At 42.5% G+C, this 26,156-nt stretch overlaps 1 protein-coding gene across 1 annotated transcript in view; it reads right to left on the reverse strand.

The window, feature by feature from the left end:
- Positions 1-985: 985 nt before the first annotated feature.
- The window catches only part of ci (cubitus interruptus), a 141,330-nt gene continuing 116,159 nt past the window's right edge, over positions 986-26,156 (reverse strand). Inside the window, exons 8-11 of the mRNA XM_071680877.1 lie at positions 25,620-25,871; positions 24,599-25,387; positions 4,083-4,475; positions 986-3,961 (exon numbers count right to left, since the gene is read on the reverse strand). Of these exons, the coding sequence (XP_071536978.1) occupies positions 2,444-3,961; positions 4,083-4,475; positions 24,599-25,387; positions 25,620-25,871 (2,952 nt within the window). The 3' untranslated portion in view covers positions 986-2,443. The remainder of the gene's footprint in view (positions 3,962-4,082; positions 4,476-24,598; positions 25,388-25,619; positions 25,872-26,156) is intronic.

Below are 26,156 nucleotides of genomic sequence, written 5' to 3' on the forward strand. Positions count from 1 at the left end.
CCACCCATATACCTTTCTTTTCTCTTTCACTCGCTACTTTACTTTTTCATTCTACCACTCACTACCCTCTCTAACCTGCCTGCCTTCTACCTTAAGCATGCCAAAGGCATCTCTTGGACATGCTAGCACTTTTCCCCTGAATACTTTCCATTCCTCACTCACTCCCTTTGCTTCATTTACTCTCACCTTTTGCCATTGTACACTCTGTCTCTTCTGGTAATTCTTTACTCAAGTCTTTCCCGAGCTCACTTTCCTCTTATCTATAATGTTTCCCCTTTTTGTAAAGCCTTTACAAATCTTTACCTTCCCCTCTCGACATTCACATTCTGTTCCTTCGACATTCCTTCCGTTCCATCTTTAAGAAAATGAAGTACAAGAAGGGAGGGGGTGTTCCAGACCACCTGCTCCCATCCCATTTATCTACCTTCTATGACACACAGGGAATACGGAGGTAGAATTCTTTCTTCCTACCCCAGGGATATATATGTATATATTATGGACTCTGCCTGCTTGAGGTTACACTGCAGGTGAAAAGTCATCTTTGGAGAGGCTGTATCATTTGGAGTACAGTCTTTTCAATGAACTCACTCCAAAGGAGCCTACATTTCCCTGCTAGTAGAAGTAGTGGAGCTTTGGTGTGCAGGAACCTTTGGAAAGGTCTTGGGTAACACCAGGATTCTTTCATAAAATTTAGTCTTGAGGCAATTGTAGCAAAAATAAAAAATGGAATTTATTGCGTTTCACTGATATCCATGATATCAACTTTGTATAAAATGAGAGAGTAAATAGTTACATTAGCATAAAAAAAAAAATGCTAATCCATGGGTTGAGGGTGTGGACACTTGGAAATTTTTATTTTTCCAGAGTAAAGGAAAAGGTGTGCTTAAGACAAGCTGAGGTATGGTTACCATATACAGAAATAATGATTATTCCCATGGAGATATTAATTACAAATAATGACCATTGTTTGAGATAAATACCTCAATTGAAAAAAAAATCTTTATTTTAAAGAAGTTATGCATTATGTAAAAAAGTATCGTAAGTACAATCACTGAAAATGGAAAGACATGATGAAGACACCATTGTTATCATTACAAAACTTAAATAATTAGTCACTATACACAATATTTTACATATTGGTTACAGAACAGCCCCTGAACATGACCACAAAGCTATGGCACCTTACAGGACGGGTTTCATTTGTGTTTGGCACAGTATTGGCTCACTACATGGCACTTGGCACTTCTGTACTGCGGCAGAGAATTGTCTAGGTTTAGGTCTGGTTTTTGAAACATGACGACCAATGTATTCCCTTTGGGCAGACACAGACACTGAGGTAAGGGGGAATCACAACATTAACTTCAGGTTTTTACCGACATTTGTCAAACTTTGTAACACTACAAGTATCATCTCTTCTTGCACACTAACAATGCCATTTTAATCACACTGTTCACTGCCTTATTCATCACAGAGAATGCAACCATTGAATAGTCATACATAAAATCATAAGTCCTTGAACATCTTTATAAAACTACTTTTCTGTATTGTTTATTGCTAATCACAAACTAGCTTCAATAAACTGAACAGCCAACGGGGTTCCCAGTTAATGCATGTTGAGTATTGACTGGTGCAGCACTTACAGGCTCACCATGCACATGAAAAAAGTGCCACTTTTACCTACTGCTGGCTGCTGTAGACACTGTAAAGTATTAAGCTGTGAGAAATTAGTTTTCTGGGGGCAGAACCACTGGGAGTTGATAGTTCACAATACAGTACAACTGTACAAATATATTAATGTTAAAACAATATTTACATTCTAATTCATCACAGTTATCCGTATTGGCAAAATTTCCAGGGCCACCAGTCATTCAGACATGATGTGGCCGGAGATCCTAGGTGTTGGCAGAAGTACAGAACTCTGAGGCAAGCCATCCCCTTCTGATGTGGCTAACAAGACTTGTCTCTATTGTGTTGGGTATGCTACCACATCAGTAGTAGGAGGGAGGCACATCATCACTCAGAGGTATCGGGCAAGCTGCACAGGGCTACCATAAATCTGCTATGGGAGCAAGCTGCCATCAGATGCTATGAGAAAAAAGAAATATTTGATGGAGAGGTTGAGGAGGGGTAGCCATGAGTTGGTATTGGAGCCCATCATACGGGAACCAGTAGCAGGTACCTAGTGTGAAGGGGAGTCACTGTAGCGAACTATAGAGGCACGTCGTCATCCCCTGCCATAAGCTGGCAAGGGAGCAAGGCACAATGACCTAGAGATAAGGCAGGCATCCGTTGCCTCAGATTGAGGACAGATAATGTCAACTCATGCACTGGGACGGACTACCACTATCACCTGGCATTAACCCAGGCATGATACTATCACTTGCAGGTACAGTTTATCAACAGCGCTGGAGAGGTTGAAGGAATGATTAATCTAACACGGTTGTCATTGAATCATCTGAAGGTACTTATTTTCTTCCTGTAATGATGTGAGGGAGGAACTCATGTCGTTTATCACCATGTTGGAGGTTTCTGCCAAGGCAACTGGAAGAGGCGTTGCAAACCTGGAAGTTCCCTGCATGGTGGGCTGCTGCGTCGGCTGCTGTATGGACGGTGGGAGGACACTGGTCTGAGATCCTGGTCCTGTGTACCCTGCCACAGTGCCGTTGGGATTGAGTTTTGGTTTCTGATCAGTAGTACTGGTGACTTCTTCCTTCACAACCGTAGAACTCCAGCTCTGACACTGCTGTACATACTCCAACGTACGCTGGTAAGTGTCTGGCTTCATGAAATTTTTGCTGTTGCCTTTTGTGTCCATGCAGTTGGTGTCTCCCGCTTGAGTGTCTGAAGGTTTGGAATCCACAGGAGTACTGGGCACAGGCGTAGCTGCATCACTGACTGCTGTGGCTGTGGGCTGCTGGATGGTATTATTATTCACAACTGCTGCACTTGAGGTACCACTAGCAGTACCACAGGCAATAGCATTAGCATTGTTACTGTTCTTGGCAGCTGCTTTGGACTTGCTGCCTTTAGTCTGTGAACTCTGACTGACATCCCGGCACTGGACATCACCTCCGAGGGACCCTGGATATGACATGGGCATCATAGAGTTCTGGTACTGGCTGCCCATGCTCATGTATCCCATTGCTCCCTGATTAACCATCATATTCATCTGTTGTTGCTGAGGCCCACCATACTGCTGCGGGCCTTGGTACTGGTTCATGCTCATCTGGGAGCCTTGCCAGTTAGACATAGGTCCTTGTTGGCCCTGATAGGCAGCGACCATGTCACCAGCCATAGCACTACCACCGCGGTTATGGCAGCCAGCGCAGGGAGCTTGGTAGGCTGGTGTGGGGAGGTTTGGCGGAGCCAAGTGGCCACAAATATGTACAGGACCATAGCCTCCCTGACCCATGACATAACCTGGTCCTCCCTGTTGACCCCCAATGCCTCCATACCTTCCATGCTGCTGCTGTTGCTGCTGCATCATAGAACCATACATATGCTGTCCCATCATCTGCTGTCCTTGTTGCTGCTGGTATTGCTGTTGTGAGTACTGATGTTGCATAGGATAGTTCTGGGTCATGGGTTGTTGTTGTTGGTATGCTTGAGACATCTGGTTGAAAGCCTGTGCAGGACCAACTGAGGCAGGGGGGATTGGGGCACTGAACTGTTGCTGTGGTATGGGGGACTGCATAGTGGCACTGTTGTAGCCATGGGGATGTGCCGGAGAGGGGACAGAGTACCCTGGGGATGCCTGTGGGTATTGGTAATTACTGGCTGGGGACTGCATGGGCTGATTGGAATAAGCTGGACTGATCATCGGTTGGTTGGAGTAAGCTGGGCTTGGCATGGGCTGCCCACTGTACGCAGGCGAAGGCATTTGCTGGCTAGGCAGTGTATTTGGTGTGCCACCTTGACGACGGATTTCTTTGGGGTCTGGTTTTTTATCACCGTTGCCCTTCTGGAAATAAGAATATGAAAGCATTTAGGTCATCGCCATAAGTTAAAAAACATGAAGCAACTGTAAATCTGATATCTGATGGGAAAAAAAATCAACGAAAAAATCAAGTGAGAATACTGACCAGGTTGAGGTAGTTCACCATGTCATCTGGCAACACCAGCTTGTTTTCAATGGGCTCGTCCTCAGCCACTTGGTCGAGCTGGAGTCCATGGTTAGGGTGACGTGGAGTGATGGGTGGTAAAGGAGTGCGAGGGTTGAAGGAAGTGTAGCTGTGGTGTCTCTGTAACCTGTGTGCTCCATCCTCCCCTCCACTCACACCACCACGGTCAAGGGGCCGCACTGGGTCAGAGGCTCTCCTTGGCCCCTCACACCGGTTTTGATGGTGGTCCAGAGGACCGAGGGGACCAGCAGAGCCAAAGTGGTTGTTGCCAGCCATTGAGGCGCTCATGCTGCCCATGGTGTTGTTACCCCAGCCACCCTGCAGGTTGTCCTGGCTCAGGGACATGTTCTGCGTCTGGTGGAGAAAAGAAAAAGTACATGACAACAAGGCTTAGAAGTGGGTCAGTCGAGTCAACATTATAATTTTAAAGCTGTCACGTATGGGGTTTTCACCTAAATTCTTTACCCAGTCTCCTTAAAAACTAATTAATACCCAGAAGTGACAGCTTGTATAACTATTCTTGATTATTGCTAGAGTTAATATTATGGCTTATTAACAATAAACCTTCTGGTTCTTGTTCCATAATCAGTATTATTCATTTCACATACAACAGATTCTTATAAATATTCTTAGATAAATAAAATTCTAAAAAATTAATGCAATAGATGGGGATTTTTAGGGTCACATTGATTTCAACTTTAAAATGAGGAAAGAATGTGATAGAAGGGTTCATCACTTTTGCTCTTAATCACTGTAATATATGATGCCATTATTCATGGAACTCATTAAGAATGAATCACCACTCTTAACCACTGCTAAAGTTTATAACATAACTAATCAACCTGTGTACAACTTTTGGTAGTGAGTCAGCACTTCAGAGGTTGTCAAGTTGCAATCCTCTTATCCTTGTAGCTGTCTTTCTGCCTCACCCATATGTGGACTGCTAGTATTCTGGTTACAAACATACAATATCTCCTTGTTACACATAACACATGACAACACTTTACTCACACAACGCCATATTCAGAACTCTAGATTTTCCTGCAGAGCAATATGTACTAGCCCCGCCTTTAGGCAAAATGGTAGGAGCAGTAGATAGAAGTAGTAGGTAGGAACAATTATGCAAGAAAATTATGTAGAAACATTAAGTGTAATATGTGCCATGTCAATGTAGCTTTAAGGTGAAGAAGGCAGAGGGATTGACAGAAACAGCGTTTCCATAAGTGGCACCAAGCCACTTATTGTTCCAACAATACAGAATCGCACCTTAATCCAATGCATCATGACAAGTCTTTAAAAAGAAATGATATAACTGCCTGCTACAAAAGCAATAAATAATACAATGCCAGCTTTCATCTTCCGCAAAGCTTTATATGGATAAAGCTTTGCGGAAGATGAAAGCCGGCACGGCAGTGGGTTTGGATGGTATTGCAGTGGAATTTATTGAAAAAGGGGGTGACTGTATTGTTGACTGGTTGGTAAGGTTATTTAATGTATGTATGACTTGTGGTGAGGTGCCTGAGGATTGGCGGAATGCTTGCATAGTGCCATTGTACAAAGGCAAGGGGGATAAAAGTGAGTGCTCAAATTAGAGGTATAAGTTTGTTTAGTATTCCTGGTCAATTATATGGGAGGGTATTGATTGAGAAGGTGAAGGTATGTACAGAGCATCAGATTGGGGAAGAGCAGTGTGGTTTCAGAAGTAGAGGATGTGTGGATCAGGTGTTTGCTTTGAAGAATGTATTTTATTTTTATTTATTTTGCCTTGTCGCTGTCTCCCGCGTTAGCGAGGTAGCGATTATATATCATCCACACACATTTAGACACCCCAATCTGAGCCTTCGAGGAGGATGAGCACTCCTCGCATGACTCCTTCTGTTTCCCCTTTTAGAAAGTTAAAATACAAGGAGGGGAGGGTTTCTGGCCCCCCGCTCCCGTTCCCTTTAGTCGCCTTCTACGACACGTGAGGAATGCGTGGGAAGTATTCTTAATCCCCTATCCCCAGGGATATAAAGGCGGGTGCTTTGAAGAATGTATGTGAGAAATACTTAGAAAAGCAAATGGATTTGTATGTAGCATTTATGGATCTGGAGAAGGCATATGATACAGTTGATAGAGATGCTCTGTGGAAGGTATGAAGAATATATGGTGTGGGAGGTAGGTTGTTTGAAGCACCGAAAATTTTTTTATGAAGGATGTAAGGCATGTGTACATGTAGGAAGAGAGGAAAGTGATTGGTTCTCAGTGAATGTTGGTTTGCGGCAGGGGTGTGTGATTTCTCCATGGTTGTTTAATTTGTTTATGGATGGGGTTGTTAGGGAGGTGAATGCAAGAGTTTTGGAAAGAGGGGCAAGTATGCAGTCTGTTGTGGATGAGAGAGCTTGGGAAGTGAGTCGGTGGTTGTTTGCTGATGATACAGCGCTGGTGGCTGATTTGGGTGAGAAAATGCAGAAGCTGGTGACTGAGTTTGGTAAAGTGTGTGAAAGAAGAAAGCCGAGAGTAAATGTGGATAAGAGCAAGGTTATTAGGTGCAGCAGGGTTGAGGGACAAGTCAATTGGGAGGTAAGTTTGAATGGAGAAAAACTGGAGGAAGTGAAGTGTTTTAGATATCTGGGAGTGGATTTGGCAGCGGATGGAACCATGGAAGCGGAAGTGATTCATAGGGTGGGGGAGGGGGCGAAAGTTCTGGGAGCGTTGAAGAATGCATGGAAGTCGAGAACGTTATCTTGGAAAGCAAAAATGGGTATGTTTGAAGGAATAGTGGTTCCAACATTGATATATGGTTGCGAGGCGTGGGCTATAGATAGAGTTGTGCGGAGGAGGGTGGATGCGCTGGAAATGAGATGTTTGAGGACAATATGTAGTGCGAGGTGGTTTGATCGAGTAAGTAATGAAAGGGTAAGAGAGGTATGTGGTAATAAAAAGAGTGCAGTTGAGAGAGCAGAAGAGGGTGTTTTGAAATGGTTTAGTCACAAGGAGAGAATGAGTGAGGAAAGATTGACAAAAGGATATATATGTCAGAGGTGGAGGGAACGAGGAGAAGTGGGAGACCAAATTGGAGGTGGAAAGACGGAGTGAAAAAGATTTTGAGTGATCGGGGCCTGAACATGCAGGAGGGTGAAAGGCGTGCAAGGAATAGAGTGAATTGGAATGATGTGGTACACCGGGGTCAACGTGCTCTCAATGGATTGAACCAGGGCATGTGAAGTGTCTGGGGTAAACCATGGAAAGTTCTGTGGGGCCTGGATGTGGAAAGGGAGCTGTAGTTTTAGTGCATTATACATGACAGCTAGAGACTGAGTGTGAACGAATGTGGCCTTTGTTGTCTTTTCCTAGCGCTACCTCGCGCACGTGCAGGGGGAGGGGGTTGTTATTTCCCAAGTAGCGGGGTGGCGACAAGAATGAATAAGGGCAGACAGTATAAATTATGTACATGTGTATATATGTATATGTCTGTGTGTATGAATATGTATATGTTGAGATGTATAGGTATGTATATGTGCATGTGTGGACGTGTATGTATATACATGTGTATGTGGGTGGGTTGGGCCATTCTTTCTTCTGTTTCTTGCGCTACCTCATTAACGCGAGAGACAGCGACAATGTATAATGAAATAAACAAATAATTATCATTACATCTTTCCCCAAAAGAAAAAATAAAATAAAATAACTACTCTTCATTACTCATTGATATGCAAAGAACAAAGAATTCTTTGACATCCTACATTTCTAGATCTAACCTCTTAGAGGGTTGTTCTAGTCTACCTCTAGATGTTCTAACCTCACTGGAATCATGCTTACTCCTATTTGGTGTATCTTCCCCATTTAGGTCCACTACACTTGTCACTTCTTCCAGTTCAGCTCATCTACTGTTGATTCCTGGTGTCACATAACCTTCATGACATGCATCAGGAAGTTGGTCATCATAACCAGTGGCATGTATTAGGGCCTTCTGCTGTCCTATGCAGTTGCTGCCTATTTCTCCTGTAAATCTGACCATCATTATTCTTAACCAAGTACGATCTAGAAGCAGCCACTATAACCCTTTTTTAACTCTTTACTTGTGCCGTTGTTGATTCTAACCACATTTCCCTCTTCAAGTTCAGGCAATAGCTTAGAGCTTCTATCATCATAAAGTTTTTGCCTATCTTGTGAGTCTTGAAGTAGATGTCTGATAATCAGTGGGTCTTGTGTCTCTGGTCGTAACAAGACTTCAGAAGTAGGGAGTGTGGTACGTGTTCTTCTAACAAACAGTAATTGACTGGGGCTTGCTGTCCCCACAACAGGAGTATTTCTATAATCCAGCACACTTAAAATAGGATCCTCGCCCTCTTTAGTGGCCTTCTTCATCAGCCTCTTTACTGTTTGTACACTTTTTTCTGCCAGGCCATTTCTTTTTTTGGATAACGGGGATGAAGCTGTGTGGTCTATTCCATATGACTTATAGAATTCATTAAATTCTACAGCTGTGAAGTATGGGCCATTGTCACTGTGAATAGTCTGCGGTATTCCATGCTGAGCAAAATGACACTTACAGTATTTCAAAATAGCAGTGGAATGAGTATTTTTTAACAAGTCAAATATTTGTTGTAATAATCAGCAAGCAACAGGTACATCTTCCCTTTCATCTCAAATAAATCAGCTCTAAGTTTTACCAAGGAAGTTTAGGGACTTCATGAGGCATCAGTGGTTCCCTTGCTTGGTGGTTACCATAAGCATTACATGCATCACAAGCACTAATCTGGTCCTTAAGTTGAGCCCTCATTTCAGGCCAGTACACAAGATCTCTCGCTATCCTCAGAGGCTTTTCTATACCTTGATGAGATTTATGACTGTGTTTGAGGACCTTCTTAGTTCCTTAGGTGCTATAATTCTGTTCATTTTTTGCAGCATTCCGTCTACATAACTTATCTCTGTAATTCCAAAAGGCATGGATTTCTACTGGAGTGTCTCTCTTACAATCGGGCCATCCCTCTAATGTGAATTCTTTGAGTCTGCAGTACTCTGTCTTCTTTAGTCCTTTCTTTAAGAACCTTCAAGCTAATACCTGCAGTGCCTAGTTGTTCACGAGTTACTAGATTTACCTGAACCTCTAGATTATCATTTTGCACTTCTTCAGCCCAGCTGACTCTACTCAGAGCATCAGCTATATGCATGGCCTCCCCTTTCTTATAATGTACCATTAAGGAATATTTCTGGCATCTAAGAAGCATTTTCTGTAAACTCGAAGCATATGACAAGGACTTCGTAAAAATACTCTCCAAGGATTTATGATCAGTCTCTACAACTGTTCTGCTTCTCCCATACCGATAAGAATGAAATGTCTCACCTCAAAACAATGGCCAACAACTTTTCCATTCGAGCATTATTTCTCTGAGTTTTAGTTGGGGACTTGGCAGCTTGTATTCCTGAAGAAAACAAGCCCCTAAAGCATACCTTGAGACATCAGCAGTCAAGGTTACAGGCTTAGATACATCATAATACCTCAAAACTGGTGCTTCAGAGACCATTTGCTTGAGTTTCGGAAAACATTTCTCCTGTGGTTCATTCCATTTAAATTCAGTGTCCTTCTCCAAGGTTCATTTATTTCAGACACCTTGGGAATAAAGTTTCCCAAGTAGTTGATCATTCTTAAGGATCTACGTCACTCTTGCTTATCCTTAGGAGTAGGAAAATTACTTATAGTATCAACCTCCTTAGGGTCTAGTCTCAACCCTTATGCTGTTAGTACATGGCCAATGTATTCTACCTGCTCAGTTTTAAGCTTCAGTTTGGCACAATTCAACTTTAAACTTCTTTCCTGGCATCCCTTGAGGACTTTCTCTAGTCTCTCATTATGTTGTGTTTCAGAACTACCATAAACTAATATGTCATCCATTATAATTTCCACTCCATTAAGTCACCGAACAATTTGTGCATGTACCTCTGGTGATTTCTGGAGTTGGACTTATTCCAAAGGGGAGACGTAAGTACCTGTACCTACCAAAACAAGAGTTAATTACAAACAATTTGGAAGATTCTTCATCTAGTTTGATATGCCAAAACCCCTTGGTGGCTTCTAACACAGAAAACACCTTAGCATTTGCGAGCATGGTTGATATTTCCTCAGTTGTAGGTAGTGGATAGTGTTGCCTCTTCAAGGCCTTATTTAAATCTCTTGGATCCAGGAATATTCTTAAATTACTTCCCTTATCCACAATGACCATACTGTTAACCCAATCTGTGGGATTACTTTCTCTAATGATTACACCTTTCTCTTCCATGCCCTCTAATTCACATTTTAATCTAGCTCTCAGAGCAACAGGCACTTTACAGGGTGGATGAGCAACTGGTCTAGATGCAATTCACCCTCTAGGCATCTCAATCCATCAAATACACCTTTATATTTCTACAATACCTCATCAATGGTTGTGTCTAAGCTGGTCTCTGACTGTTTGAATCATGAACTTGATTAACGCTAACAATATGCATACATTTTTACTCAAGAGTGATGCAATTTTCATCATCAATGAAGAAAGAGACTGATATTTTTCCAGAGTTATGTAAACATATCATTGACACTTACCACGGGGTTTAATTTTACCTCCAGTGAAAGCAACCAATGCAGTCTTTCTGAGTTTCAACTCTGGTTTTCATTTTAACTTGTTGAAGATTCTTTTACGCAATACACTGACCTCAGCTCCTGTATCCATTTGGAAAGACACTGGTTGATTTTGAAGGAGAAGAGTAAACTGGTTTTCTTGATCTCGTCCTCTTAATTGGTTGGAAGTTACCTTGGACACTGCTTTTGCTGACTTCTTCAGGATGCATAAACCTCCTACTGGCTTCTTGTAACACCCTTTGGAGTTGTATGATGGGGAATCTTCTTTGCCAGCCTGACGGACACTTGCCTTTTCCTGAACTGCTGAAGTTGTCGCACCTACTCTTGAAATGTCCAGTCCTACCACACTTCATACACTGTTTGTTGCTAGCTGGGCAGTGTATCCTTCCACAGATGTACTTGAAGGCACAGAACTTACAGGTCCTTTGTGATGTGTTGCCAGGAATTGAGATATGATACTTTTCTTCTTTGACTTCATACTGTAGACATTCAAACCATTTACAGCTGTATCAAACTCCTTCATCTGTTCTTCACTTGCCTCATGAGCTCTGCACTGTAGTGCGACTTCATCAAGGGTCGTGCCGCCTTTCCTCAACAACCATTCACGTAGCTTGTTATCACTGATGGCTCATATAATTCTGTCTTCAATCACTTCATCCTTCAAGGCACCAAACTCACAGTTTATAGCCTTTCGTAGGTCAGTAATAAAACTATTAATGGTTTCATCAGCCTGTTGCATTCTACTATCAAAAATGTATCTTTCATAAGTGACATTCTTCTTTGGCTCAAAATATTCTTGCAACTTCTCTATAAGTCTTGTATGTCTTTTTATCAGCTTCCTTTACAGGAAAAGTGTCATATATATCTAGCAGCTCTCTTCCATCACAGTTCAGCATTAAGGCAATCTTCACCTCATCTTTCTTCTCATCTTATACAGAACTAAGCAGATATATCTCAAATTCCTGGTGGAATCTTATCCAGTTCTCTGCTGTATTACCTGATAATATCAAGGGTTCAGGAAGTCAACCTTGGATGCTCATCCTGAATGTTCTCAGCAACAACCACATTGGCACAGGCAAACTGCCACCTCACAGCACCTCAGTTCTTGCCACCAACCTTCTTCCCTCTCACACAAGTATGTCCTCTTGATAGCCAGAAGCACATGAGACATTGGCACACATGACACCATTTAATATGTGCCATGTCAAGGTGGCTTTAAGGCGAAGGCAAAGGGATTGAGAGAAAAAGCGTTTCCATAAGTGGTGCCAAGCTATCGTCCTTGTTCCAACAACAAAGACTCGCACCTTAATCCCATGCATCATGACAAGTCTTTTTAAAACAATATTTTATTTATTTATTTATCATACTTTGTCGCTGTCTCCCACGTTAGTGAGGTAGTGCAAGGAAACAGACGGAAGAATGGCCCAACCCACCCATATACACATGTATGTACATACATGTCCACACACGCACATATACATACCTATACATCTCAACGTATACATATATATACACACACACACACACACACACACATATATATATATATATATATATATATATATATATATATATATATATATATTACATAATTCATACTATCTGCCCTTATTAATTCCTGATGCCACTCCGCCAAACATGAAATAACAACCCTCTCCCCCACGCATGTGCGCGAGGTAGCGCTAGGAAAAGACAACAAAGGCCACATTCGTTCACACTCAGTCTCTAGCTGTCATGTATAATGCACCGAAACCACAGATCCCTCTCCACATCCAGGCCCCACAGAACTTTCCATGGTTTACCCCAGAAGCTTCACATGCCCTGGTTCAATCCATTGACAGCACGTCGATCCCAGTATACCACATCGTTCCAATTCACTCTATTCCTTGCACACCTTTCACCCACCTGCATGTTCAGGCCCCGATCGCTCAAAGTCTTTTTCACTCCATCTTTCCACCTCCAAATTGGTCTCCCACTTCTCCTTGTTCCCTCCACCTCTGACACATATATCCTCTTTGCCAATCTTTGCTCACTCATTCTCTCCATGTGATCAAACCATTTCAAAACATCCTCTTCCGCTCTCTCAACCATACTCTTTTTATTACCACACATCTCTCTTACCCTTTCATTACTTACTCAATCAAACCACCTCACACCACATATTGTCCTCAAACATCTCATTTCCAGCACATCCACCCTCCTCTGCACAACCCTATCAATAGCCCACATCTCGCAACCATATATCATTGTTGGAATCACTATTCCTTCAAACATACCCATTTTTGCTCTCCAAGATAACGTTCTCGACTTCCACACATTCTTCAACGCTCCCAGAACTTTTGCCCGCTCCCCCACCCTATGATTCACTTCCCCTTCCATGGTTCCATCCGCTGCCAAATCCACTCCAAGATATCTAAAACACTTCACTTCCTCCAGTTTTTCTTCATTTAAACTTACCTCCCAATTGACTTGTCCCTCAATGCAACTGTACATAATAACCTTGCTCTTATTCACATTTACTCTCAGCTTTCTTCTTTCACACACTCTACCAAACTCATTCACCAGCTTCTGCAGTTTCTCACCCGAATCAGTCACCAGCACTGTATCATCAGTGAACAACAAGTGACTCGCTTCCCAAGCGCTCTCATCCACAACAGACTGCATACTTGCCCCTCTTTTCAAAACTCTTGCATTCACCTCCCTAACAACCCCATCCATAAACAAATTAAACAACCATGGAGACATCATGCACCCATGCCACAAACCAACATTCACTGAGAACCAATCAGTTTCCTCTCTTCCTACACGTACACATGCCTTACATCCTCGATAAAAACTTTTCACTGCTTCTAACAACTTGCCTCCCACACCATATATTCTTAATACCTTCCACAGAGCATCTCTATCAACTCTATCATATGCCTTCTCCAGATCCATAAATGCTACATACAAATCCATTTGCCTTTCTAAGTATTTCTCACATACATTCTTCAAAGCAAACACCTGATCCACACATCCTCTACCAATTCTGAAACCACACTGCTCTTCCCCAATCTGATGCTCTGTACATGCCTTCACCCTCTCAATCAATACCCTCCCATATAATTGACCAGGAATACTCAACAAACTTATACCTCTGTAATTTAAGCACTCACTTTTATCCCCTTTGCCTTTGTACAATGGCACTATACAAGCATTCCGCCAATCCTCAGGCACCTCACCATGAATCATATATACATTAAATAATCTTACTAGCCAGTCAACAATACAGTCACCCCCTTTTTTTATAAATTCCACTGCAATATCATCCAAACCCGCTGCCTTGCTGGCTTTCACCTTCCGCAAAGCTTTTACTACCTCTTCTCTGTTTACCAAATCATTCTCACTAACCCTCTCACTTTGCACACCACCTCGACCAAAACACCCTATATCTGCCACTCTATCATCAAACACATTCAACAAACCTTCAAAATATTCACTTTTTAAAAGAAATGTGATATAAATGCCTGCGACAAAAGCAACAAATAATACAAATATAATTCCATATAATGAAAATATAATTTCCACATAAACTGAAATAATTATCATTAAGTAGAAGTAGAAGGTAGGAACATTAAGAAGGGGCATTAATAAGTAGTTGGTAGGAACATTAGGTAGGAACCTCTGCAAGCACTGTACTATAGTTGCTCTTTGCCAGTGGCATGTGAAATGTGCAACACTAAAGGCTAAGAAGCGGCACTTGATTTCACTAGTTATGGAGACTCTGTTGCCGTGGCCACCACCTTGAGGGAGTTCCAGGTGTGACAAAGAGAGAATGTCATCAGTCCATATGTGGGTGAGGCAAAGAGAAAGACAGCTACCTGATTCACTAAGCAGCCGTCATTAACTCTCCCAGTACCCAGGTGGGCAGTATGAGTAATATACCTCCCTGGTTGGTGGCTGCCTACCCACATATTACCTATCTTTCATAATCAATTCATGGCGTAACAGAATCATTAATCAGCCAAGATATAACTTACAGATCCCAGGTCCATATTTACTGTGTTGAGCAGCACCCATGATTGAATCTTTAAAGATTTTCCAAAAACTAACCAATCATAAAGTCTCCATTTTTTTTTACCATTGCTTTCTGTTTAATAATTGAACACAATGTAATTAAGGGGTTTACTACTTTCAATCCATACCCAGTATCCTAAAATATAGTCCTGAGAAGTGACAGGTCGTGAATAACTGGGGAATTCATTATCTGTCCTAACTACGTTTAGAGTGTATATTTGAGGGGTTGTTGAATGTTTTAGATGATGGGATGGTAGATGTGCTGTGTTTGGACTGAGGTGGCATATGGAGCAAGACAACCGTGGCAAACATCACGGTGAAAACTGATGGGACATTGAAAGCCTTGTGTAAGAAGAGTATCAAAAAGCAGGAGTGGACAGGATAACCAAGTATTTTAAGAAAGGAGGTGACATTGTTGTTGACAGGGTAATCAGGCTATATGGCCTGAGGACTGGCAGGATAATGCTTTTATATACAGGCAAAGGGGAACAAAAATTACAGAGGCATAATTCTGTTGAATATACCTAGAGAGATGTTTGAAAGAATGGTAATTATAAGGGTAGCATCAAGCGCAGAACATCTGATCAGGGAGGAGCAGTGTGGCTTCACAAGAGGAGGATGTGAGTACCAGGTGTTTGCTCTGAAGAATTCGTGTGTGGCTTTTATGGATCTAGATAAAGTGTATGATAGCGCTTACAGGGAAGCTTTATGAAAAATGTCCCAAATACATAGAATAAATGGAGAATCACCTTGCGCAATGAAGCCGTTTACTAGAAGACTGAGGTATATGTGGAAGTAGGTAGGAAGGAAGGTCAGTTGTTCCTGGTCAAGGTGGGTCTGCACCAAGGATGTGGTGTGATGTCCCCATGGTCACTAACAAATGGGGTTATGACGGAGGTGAGAGCCAGGTTGTAAGAGTAAGAGGCAACTCTTCAGTATGCTGGGGTTAGGGTTGGAGCATAGGTAGTGCAATCAATTGTTGTGTGCAGATGATATAGCTCTCATGGCAGACTCCAGGAAGAAACTCAAGAAAGTAGTGACAGAGTTTGGAAGGGCATTGAGAATAACTGAATTAAAGTAAGGTAATGACGTACAGAAGGGAGGTGGGATGGTGTACGGGGATGCAGAGGATGTGGGGGAAGAGAAATGCTGTCTGTACAACACCTTGGAGTGGACGTGGCAGAGGATGACGTGAGTCAGCAGGTGGGAAAGAGCCTAGGAATCTAAATGCATTTAGGAACACGTGGAAGGTGAGGGTAAGGTATGTTAAGCTCATAGATGTGTGTGTTTGAAGATAATGTTTCATGAATAAGAGTCTTGGGCTTTGAATGCTAGACAAAGGATGAGAGTAGACTTGTTGGAAATGAGATGTTTGAGGATGGAATATGGTGTGAAGGTAGGCTGATCATGTGAGAAGAGTGAGAGAAAAGGGTTAACCAGTGTGTGTGAAACTATAGGCAGGATGAATGAAGAAAGGTTGACTAAGAAGGTTTATACATCAAGTGAAGAGAGAGAAAGGAGACCAAGAAGGAGGTGGAAGGTTGAAGAAGGTTTGTGCATCCATTAAATGAATTTACTACAGGGAAGCCTGTAAACTTGAATAAGATCCAACTTGGAACAGTTCACATAATAATCACCTGCCCACTAAGGTCTGACAAAAACCCTTTGCGACCTGTGATCCTACCACGGGATGAGACTTGGGGTCCTAATGAAGAAGACAGTGACTAGCGGCACAAATCAATCAGGTTTGAGGGTACTACATCTGGGTCTGAATATTCAGGAAGGTGAATGGCATGTGTGGGATAGGGCAAACTGGATTGACAAGGAATGTAGGGATGGGCAACATGATGTGGCCATATTCCTTTTCGTTAGTTATTCATATATATCTGCTTAATAGTAGAAAGGGTAGTGAGTGGTGGGATGAAGAAGTAAGATTATTAGTGAAAGAGAAGAAAGAGGCATTTGGACGATTTTTGCAGGGAAATAATGCAAATAACTGGGAGATGTATAAAAGAAAGAGGCAGGAGGTCAAGAGAAAGGTGCAAGAGGTGAAAGAGGGGGCAAATGAGAGTTGGGGTGAGAGAGTATCATTAAATTTAAGGGAGAATAAAAAGATGTTTTGGAAGGAGGTAAATAGAGTGCGTAAGATAAGGGAACAAATGGGAACATCAGTGAAGGGGGCTAATGGGGAGGTGATAACAAGTAGTGGTGATGTGAGGAGATGGAGTAAGTATTTTGAAGGCTTGCTGAATGTGCTTGTTGATAGAGTGGCAGATATAGGGTGTTTTGGTTGAGGTGGTGTGCAAAGTGAGAGGGTTAGGAAGAATGATTTGGTAAACAAAGAAGAGGTAGTAAAAGCTTTGTGGAAGATGAAAGCCAGCAAGGCAGCGGGTTTGGATGGTATTGCACTGGAATTTATTAAAAAAGGGGGTGCCTGTATCGTTGACTGGTTGGAAAGGTTATTTAATGTATTTATGACTCATGGTGAGGTGCCTGAGGATTGGCAGAATGCTTGCACAGTGCCATTGTACAAAGGCAAAGGGGATAAAAGTGAGTGCTCAAATTACAGAGGTATAAGTTTGTTGAGTATTCCTGGGAAATCATATGGAGGATATTGATTGAGAGGGTGTAGGCATGTACAGAGCATCAGATTGAGGAAGAGCAGTGTGGTTTCAGAAGTGGTAGAGGATGTGTGGATCAGGTGTTTGCTTTGAAGAATGTACGTGAGAAATACTTAGAAAAGCAAATGGATTTGTACATAACATTTATGGATCTGGAAGTCATATGATAAGAGTTGATAGAGATGCTCTGTGGAAGGTATTAAGAATATATGGTGTGGGAGGCAAGTTGTTAGAAGCAGTGAAAAGTTTTTATCAAGGATGTAAGGCATGTGTAAGAGTAGGAAGAGAGGAAAGTGATTGGTTCTCGGTGAATGTTGGTTTGCAGCAGGGGTGCGTGATGTCTCCATGGTTGTTTAATTTGTTTATGGATGGGGTTGTTACGGAGGTGAATGCAAGAGTTTTGGAAAGAGGGGCAAGTATGCAGTCTGTTGTGGATGAGAGAGCTTGGGAAGTGAGCCAGTTGTTGTTCGCTGATGATACAGCGCTGGTGACTGATTCGTGTGAGAAACTGCAGAAGCTGGTGACGGAGTTTGGTAAAGTGTGTGAAAGGAGAAAGCTGAGAGTAAATGTGAATAAGAGCAAGGTTATTAGGTACAGTAGGGTTGAGGGAGAAGTCAGTTGCAAGGTAAGTTTGAATGGAGAGAAAATGGAGGAAGTGAATTGTTTTAGATATCTGGGAGTGGATTTGGCAGCGGACGGAGCCATGGAAGCGGAAGTGAATCATAGGGTGGGGGAGGGGGCGAAAGTTCTGGGAGCGTTGAAAAATGTGTGGAAGGCGAGAACGTTATCTTGGAAAGCAAAACTGGGTATGTTTGAAGGAATAGTGGTTCCAATAATGTTTTATGGTTGCGAGGTGTGGGGTATAGATAGAGTTGTGCAGAGGAGGGTGGATGCACTGGAAATGAGATGTCTGAGGACAATATGTGGTGTGAGGTGGTTTGATCAAGTAAGTAATGAAAGGGTAAGAGAGATGTGTGGTAATAAAAAGAGTGTGGTTGAGAGAGCAGAAGAGGGTGTTTTGAAATGGTTTGGTCACATGGAGAGAATGAGTGAGAAAAGATTGACAAAGAGGATATATGTGTCACAGGTGGAGGGAAGAATGAGAAGCTGGAGACCAAACTGGAGGTGGAAAGATGGAGTGAAAAAGATTTTGAGTGATCGGGGCCTGAACATGCAGGAGGATGAAAGGCGTGCAAGGAATAGAGTGAACTGGAACGATGTGGTTATACCAGGGTCGACGTGCTGTCAATGGATTGAGCCAGGGCATGTGAAGCATCTGGGGCAAACCATGGAAAGTTTTGTGGGGCCTGGTTGTGGAAAGGGAGCTGTGGTTTCAGTGCATTATACATGACAGCTAGAGACTGAGTGTGAATGAATGTGGCCTTTGTTGTTTTTTCCTAGTGCTACCTTGTGCACATGCGGGGGGAGGGGGTTGTCATTTCATGTGTGTTGGGGTGGCGATGTGAATGAATAAGGGCAAACAGTATGAATTATGTATTTGTGCATATATATGTATATGTCTGAGTGTATATATATATATATACATATATATATATATATTGAGGATTGGCGGAATGCGTGCATAGTGCCATTGTACAAAGGCAAAGGGGATAAGAGTGAGTGCTCAAATTACAGAGGTATAAGTTTGTTGAGTATTCCTGGTAAATTATATGGGAGGGTATTGATTGAGAGGGTGAAGGCATGTACAGAGCATCAGATTGGGGAAGAGCAGTGTGGTTTCAGAAGTGGTAGAGGATGTGTGGATCAGGTGTTTGCTTTGAAGAATGTATGTGAGAAATACTTAGAAAAGCAAATGGATTTGTATGTAGCATTTATGGATCTGGAGAAGGCATATGATAGAGTTGATAGAGATGCTCTATGGAAGGTGTTAAGAATATATGGTGTGGGAGGAAAGTTGTTAGAAGCAGTGAAAAGTTTTTATCGAGGATGTAAGGCATGTGTACGTGTAGGAAGAGAGGAAAGTGATTGGTTCTCAGTGAATGTAGGTTTGCGGCAGGGGTGTGTGATGTCTCCATGGTTGTTTAATTTGTTTATGGATGGGGTTGTTAGGGAGGTAAAGGCAAGAGTTTTGGAAAGAGGGGCAAGTATGAAGTCTGTTGGGGATGAGAGAGCTTGGGAAGTGAGTCAGTTGTTGTTCGCTGATGATACAGCGCTGGTGGCTGATTCATGTGAGAAACTGCAGAAGCTGGTGACGGAGTTTGATAAAGTGTGTGGAAGAAGAAAGTTAAGAGTAAATGTGAATAAGAGCAAGGTTATTAGGTACAGTAGGGTTGAGGGTCAAGTAAATTGGGAGGTGAGTTTGAATGGAGAAAAACTGGAGGAAGTGAAGTGTTTTAGATATCTGGGAGTGGATCTGGCAGCGGATGGAACCATGGAAGCAGAAGTGGACCATAGGGTGGGGGAGGGGGCGAAAATTCTGGGAGCCTTGAAGAATGTGTGGAAGTCGAGAACATTATCTCGGAAAGCAAAAATGGGTATGTTTGAAGGAATAGTGGTTCCAACAATGTTGTATGGTTGCGAGGCGTGGGCTATGGATAGAGTTGTGCGCAGGAGGATGGATGTGCTGGAAATGAGATGTCTGAGGACAATGTGTGGTGTGAGGTGGTTTGATCGAGTAAGTAACGTAAGGGTGAGAGAGATGTGTGGAAATAAAAAGAGCGTGGTTGAGAGAGCAGAAGAGGGTGTTTTGAAATGGTTTGGGCACATGGAGAGAATGAGTGAGGAAAGGTTGACCAAGAGGATATATGTGTCGGAGGTGGAGGGAACGAGGAGAAGAGGGAGACAAAATTGGAGGTGGAAAGATGGAGTGAAAAAGATTTTGTGTGATCGGGGCCTGAACTTGCAGGAGGGTGAAAGGAGGGCAAGGAATAGAGTGAATTGGAGCAATGTGGTATACCGGGGTTGACGTGCTGTCAGTGGATTGAATCAAGACATGTGAAGCGTCTGGGGTAAACCATGGAAAGCTGTGTAGGTATGTATATTTGCATGTGTGGACGTATGTATATACATGTGTATGGGGGGGGGTTGGGCCATTTCTTTCGTCTGTTTCCTTGCGCTACCTCGCAAACGCGGGAGACAGCGACAAAGTATAAAAAAAAAAAAAAAAAAAAAAAAAAATATATATATATCCCTGGGGATAGGGGAGAAAGAATACTTCCCACGTATTCCCTGCGTGTCGTAGAAGGCGACTAAAAGGGAAGGGAGCGGGGGGCTGGAAATCCTTCCCTCTCTTTCTTTCTTTCTTTTTTTTTTTTTTTTTTTTTTTTTTTTCCAAAAGAAGGAACAGAGAAGGGGGCCAGGTGAGGATATTCCCTCAAAGGCCCAGTCCTCTGTTCTTAACGCTACCTCGCTATCGCGGGAAATGGCGAATGGTATGAATGAATATATATATATATATATATATATATATATATATATATATATATATATATATATATATATATATATATATATATTTTTTTTTTTTTTCATACTATTTGCCATTTCCCGCGTTAGCGAGGTAGCGTTAAGAACAGAGAACTGGGCCTTAGAGGGAATATCCTCACCTGACCCCCTTCTCTGTTCCTTCTTTTGGAAAATTAAAAAAAAAAAAAAGAAAGGGGAGGATTTCCAGCCACCCGCTCCCTCCCCTTTTGGTCGCCTTCTACGACACGCAGGGAATACGTGGGAAGTATTCTTTCTCCCCTATCCCCAGGGATAATATATATATATATATATATATATATATATATATATATATATATATATTTTTTTTTTTTTTATACTTTGTCGCTGTCTCCCGCGTTTGCGAGGTAGCGATATATATATATATATATATATATATATATATATATATATATATATATATATATATATATATTTTTTTTTATACTTTGTCGCTGTCTCCCGCGTTTGCGAGGTAGCGCAAGGAAACAGACGAAAGAAATGGCCCAACCCCCCCCCATACACATGTATATACATACGTCCACACACGCAAATATACATACCTACACAGCTTTCCATGGTTTACCCCAGACGCTTCACATGCCTTGATTCAATCCACTGACAGCACATCAACCCCGGTATACCACATCGCTCCAATTCACTCTATTCCTTGCCCTCCTTTCACCCTCCTGCATGTTCAGGCCCCGATCACACAAAATCTTTTTCACTCCATCTTTCCACCTCCAATTTGGTCTCCCTCTTCTCCTTGCTCCCTCCACCTCCGACACATATATCCTCTTGGTCTATCTTTCCTCACTCATCCTCTCCATGTGCCCAAACCACTTCAAAACACCCTCTTCTGCTCTCTCAACCACGCTCTTTTTATTTCCACACATCTCTCTTACCCTTACGTTACTCACTCGATCAAACCACCTCACACCACACATTGTCCTCAAACATCTCATTTCCAGCACATCCATCCTCCTGCGCACAACTCTATCCATAGCCCACGCCTCGCAACCATACAACATTGTTGGAACCACTATTCCTTCAAACATACCTATTTTTGCTTTCCGAGATAATGTTCTCGACTTCCACACATTCTTCAAGGCCCCCAGAATTTTCGCCCCCTCCCCCACCCTATGATCCACTTCCGCTTCCATGGTTCCATCCGCTGCCAGATCCACTCCCAGATATCTAAAACACTTCACTTCCTCCAGTTTTTCTCCGTTCAAACTCACCTCCCAATTGACTTGACCCTCAACCCTACTGTACCTAATAACCTTGCTCTTATTCACATTTACTCTTAACTTTCTTCTTCCACACACTTTACCAAACTCAGTCACCAGCTTCTGCAGTTTCTCACATGAATCAGCCACCAGCGCTGTATCATCAGCGAACAACAACTGACTCACTTCCCAAGCTCTCATCCCCAACAGACTTCATACTTGCCCCTCTTTCCAAAACTCTTGCATTTACCTCCCTAACAACCCCATCCATAAACAAATTAAACAACCATGGAGACATCACACACCCCTGCCGCAAACCTACATTCACTGAGAACCAATCACTTTCCTCTCTTCCTACACGTACACATGCCTTACATCCTCGATAAAAACTTTTCACTGCTTCTAACAACCTGCCTCCCACACCATATATTCTTAATACCTTCCACAGAGCATCTCTATCAACTCTATCATATGCCTTCTCCAGATCCATAAATGCTACATACAAATCCATATTTTTTTTTTTTTTTTTTTTTTTTTTGCTTTGTTGCTTTCTCCCGCGTTTGCAAGGTAGCGCAAGGAAACAGACGAAAGAAATGGCCCAACCCACCCCCATACACATGTATATACATACGTCCACACACGCAAATATACATACCTACACAGCCTTCCATGGTTTACCCCAGACGCTTCACATGCCTTGATTCAATCCACTGACAGCACGTCAACCCCGGTATACCACATCGCTCCAATTCACTCTATTCCTTGCCCTCCTTTCACCCTCCTGCATGTTCAGGCCCCGATCACACAAAATCTTTTTCACTCCATCTTTCCACCTCCAATTTGGTTTCCCTCTTCTCCTCGTTCCCTCCACCTCCGACACATATATTCTCTTGGTCAATCTTTCCTCACTCATTCTCTCCATGTGCCCGAACCATTTCAAAACACCCTCTTCTGCTCTCTCAACCACGCTCATTTTATTTCCACACATCTCTCTTACCCTTACGTTACTTACTCGATCAAACCACCTCACACCACATATTGTCCTCAAACATCTCATTTCCAGCACATCCATCCTCCTGCGCACAACTCTATCCATAGCCCACCTCTCGCAACCATGCAACATTGTTGGAACCACTATTCCTTCAAACATACCCATTTTTGCTTTCCGAGATAATGTTCTCGACTTCCACACATTCTTCAAGGCTCCCAGAATTTTCGCCCCCTCCCCCACCCTATGATCCACTTCCGCTTCCATGGTTCCATCTGCTGCCAGATCCACTCCCAGATATCTAAAAGACTTCACTTCCTCCAGTTTTTCTCCATTCAAACTCACCTCCCAATTGACTTGACCCTCAACCCTACTGTACCTAATAACCTTGCTCTTATTCACATTTACTCTTAACTTTCTTCTTTCACACACTTTACCAAACTCAGTCACCAGCTTCTGCAGTTTCTCACATGAATCAGCCACCAGCGCTGTATCATCAGCGAACAACAACTGACTCACTTCCCAAGCTCTCTCATCCCCAACAGACTTCATACTTGCCCCTCTTTCCAAAACTCTTGCATTCACCTCCCTAACAACCCCATCCATAAACAAATTAAACAGTCATGGAGACATCACACACCCCTGGCGCAAACCTACATTCACTGAGAACCAATCACTTTCCTCCCTTCCTACACGTACACATGCCTTACATCCTCGATAAAAACTTTTCACTGCTTCTAACAACTTGCCTCCCACACCATATATTATTAATACCTTCCACAGAGCATCTCTATCAACTCTATCATATGCCTTCTCCAGATCCATAAATGCTACATACAAATCCATTTGCTTTTCTAAGTATTTCTCACATACATTCTTCAAAGCAAACACCTGATCCACACATCCTCTACCACTTCTGAAACCACACTGCTCTGCCCCAATCTGATGCTCTGTACATGCCTTCACCCTCTCAATCAATATCCTCCCATATAATTTACCAGGAATACTCAACAAACTTATACCTCTGTAATTTGAGCACTCACTCTTATCCCCTTTGCCTTTGTACAGTGGCACTATGCACGCATTCCGCCAATCCTCAGGCACCTCACCATGAGTCATACATACATTAAATAACCTTACCAACCAGTCAACAATACAGTCACCCCCTTTTTTAATAAATTCCACTGCAATCCATATATATATATATATATATATATATATATATATATATATATATATATATATATATATACGTTGAAATGTATAGGTATGTATATGTGCGTGTGTGGATGTGTATGTATGTACATGTGGATGTGGGTGGGTTGGGCCATTCTTTCGTCTGTTTCCTTGCGCTACCTCGCTAACACGGGAGACAGCGACAAAGTATAATAAATATAAAAATATAAATATTATCATTTGAGAAATGGTAAAGAGTGCAATTGTCTCTTGCATATGAACACAGGACTTGCATATGGACCGAGGGCTACAAGTAATATATCGACTATAAAACAACTGGTAAGAGAGAAATCATAAGTTACCTGGACGACAAGATTTGATGTGTTGTAAAGTTCACTGGTCGCCATAGCACGTCTCTGAAGTTTGGCCAGATGAGAGCTCATGGACTGGGCAATCCCTGCCATGTTGAAGTTCGAGTTTTCTGAGGAACGACGGGAAGAACCCAAGGATATCGGGTCATATGGTGAGGGGACCATGTTTTGCCGACCCATTGATGCCCCTGAGACTTGCGAGACTTCACTGGATCTCCTGCTGTTAGGATGCAGCGAGGAATCACTTCGCATGCTTCCATAGTACGTGCTGACGGTTGAGTTTGAGTCTCGTCTGTTGGTGTGCAACATGGTTTGCCCCGGCCGGAACTGGAGGTCAATGAGATTCTTGCGGACTTGTTGTGGTCCGTTCATCTTGAGGTCCGTAATGCGCTGTGATAGCTCTCCCACGCCACTGCTCGTACTACGCCTTGGCCCAATTGGGATGTTTGGCAGAATATTGGCCAAACCCTTCGCCTGCAAGCGATTTTTCAATCTATTTCGTAGGTTCCGTTCCTGAAGGTTGACTTGGCCTCCGACTGAACCTTCTAAGTCATGGAGGGCTGCCACTCCAACTGGTAGGTCGACACTGGCATCCAAGTCATCCTCAACAGCATCCCACACTTCCTCCCGCTCCAAGACACTTTCATAACCTCCCGTTGTAGTGATGTTGTTATCACTGATAGGGCCATCTAAGAGGCGGCTTTGGTCCATGGGGGTCGCACCCCCGACCGTCACTGTGTCCATGTTGGGGCTGTGTTCCTGACCTGGGGATGTTGGCTCCTGCAGAAAGCCAATGATCAATTTAGTAACAGTATCAAATATATTTCAATACGAACCTACACTGATTAATTTGTAACAATATCAAATATATGTTAACTATAGACCTACACTAGTTAATTTGTGAGGATCATAAATGTTTTAACTATATACCTACAACAAACATTTCTATATTGCATTTACTGTTTTTTTTCACTTTTTCAAAGTATCAGAAATACGAAAATGTGAGACTCACTTCAGACTTGACAGAGGGGCTGGAGAGGGAACCACCTTTCCCTCCATCAGAGTGAGGGGAGCCCTCTGGGTGGGCGGCCCCTCCATCCTTCCCTCCCCCACCTCCTCCTGAGTTGGCACTCGGGTGGTCATTGCCTTTGTGTTTCTTGGAAGCATAGAAGTCTGCTCCGTGCACTGTCTTGACATGCTTACGGAGTGAGGATGGGTCAGTGTAGCGCTTTGTGCATCCGGGAGCCTTGCAGACATATGGTTTCTGGAAGCAATCAAGATACGGTGTTACAGCTATTACTAATTGTTACATTTAACACACAGTATTACAGCTATTCCTTCAGTTCTTTATGGATTATTTTCATAAGACAGTCTGAGTTTACTTCATAATACTTCAACACAATTCACTCTTTACCATTTCGACTAGCTTTTCCAATGACTTATACATACATCAAACATTAAGTTTGTATGAACAATTAAATGCCATCTTTTTATTTAAGACTTGAGAATTCTATTAATGAATAATAATCTGTCTTGTTGAAAAATTAGA

This window comes from Panulirus ornatus, chromosome 32, assembly GCF_036320965.1.
Source record: "Panulirus ornatus isolate Po-2019 chromosome 32, ASM3632096v1, whole genome shotgun sequence".
NCBI lineage: Eukaryota > Metazoa > Arthropoda > Malacostraca > Decapoda > Palinuridae > Panulirus > Panulirus ornatus.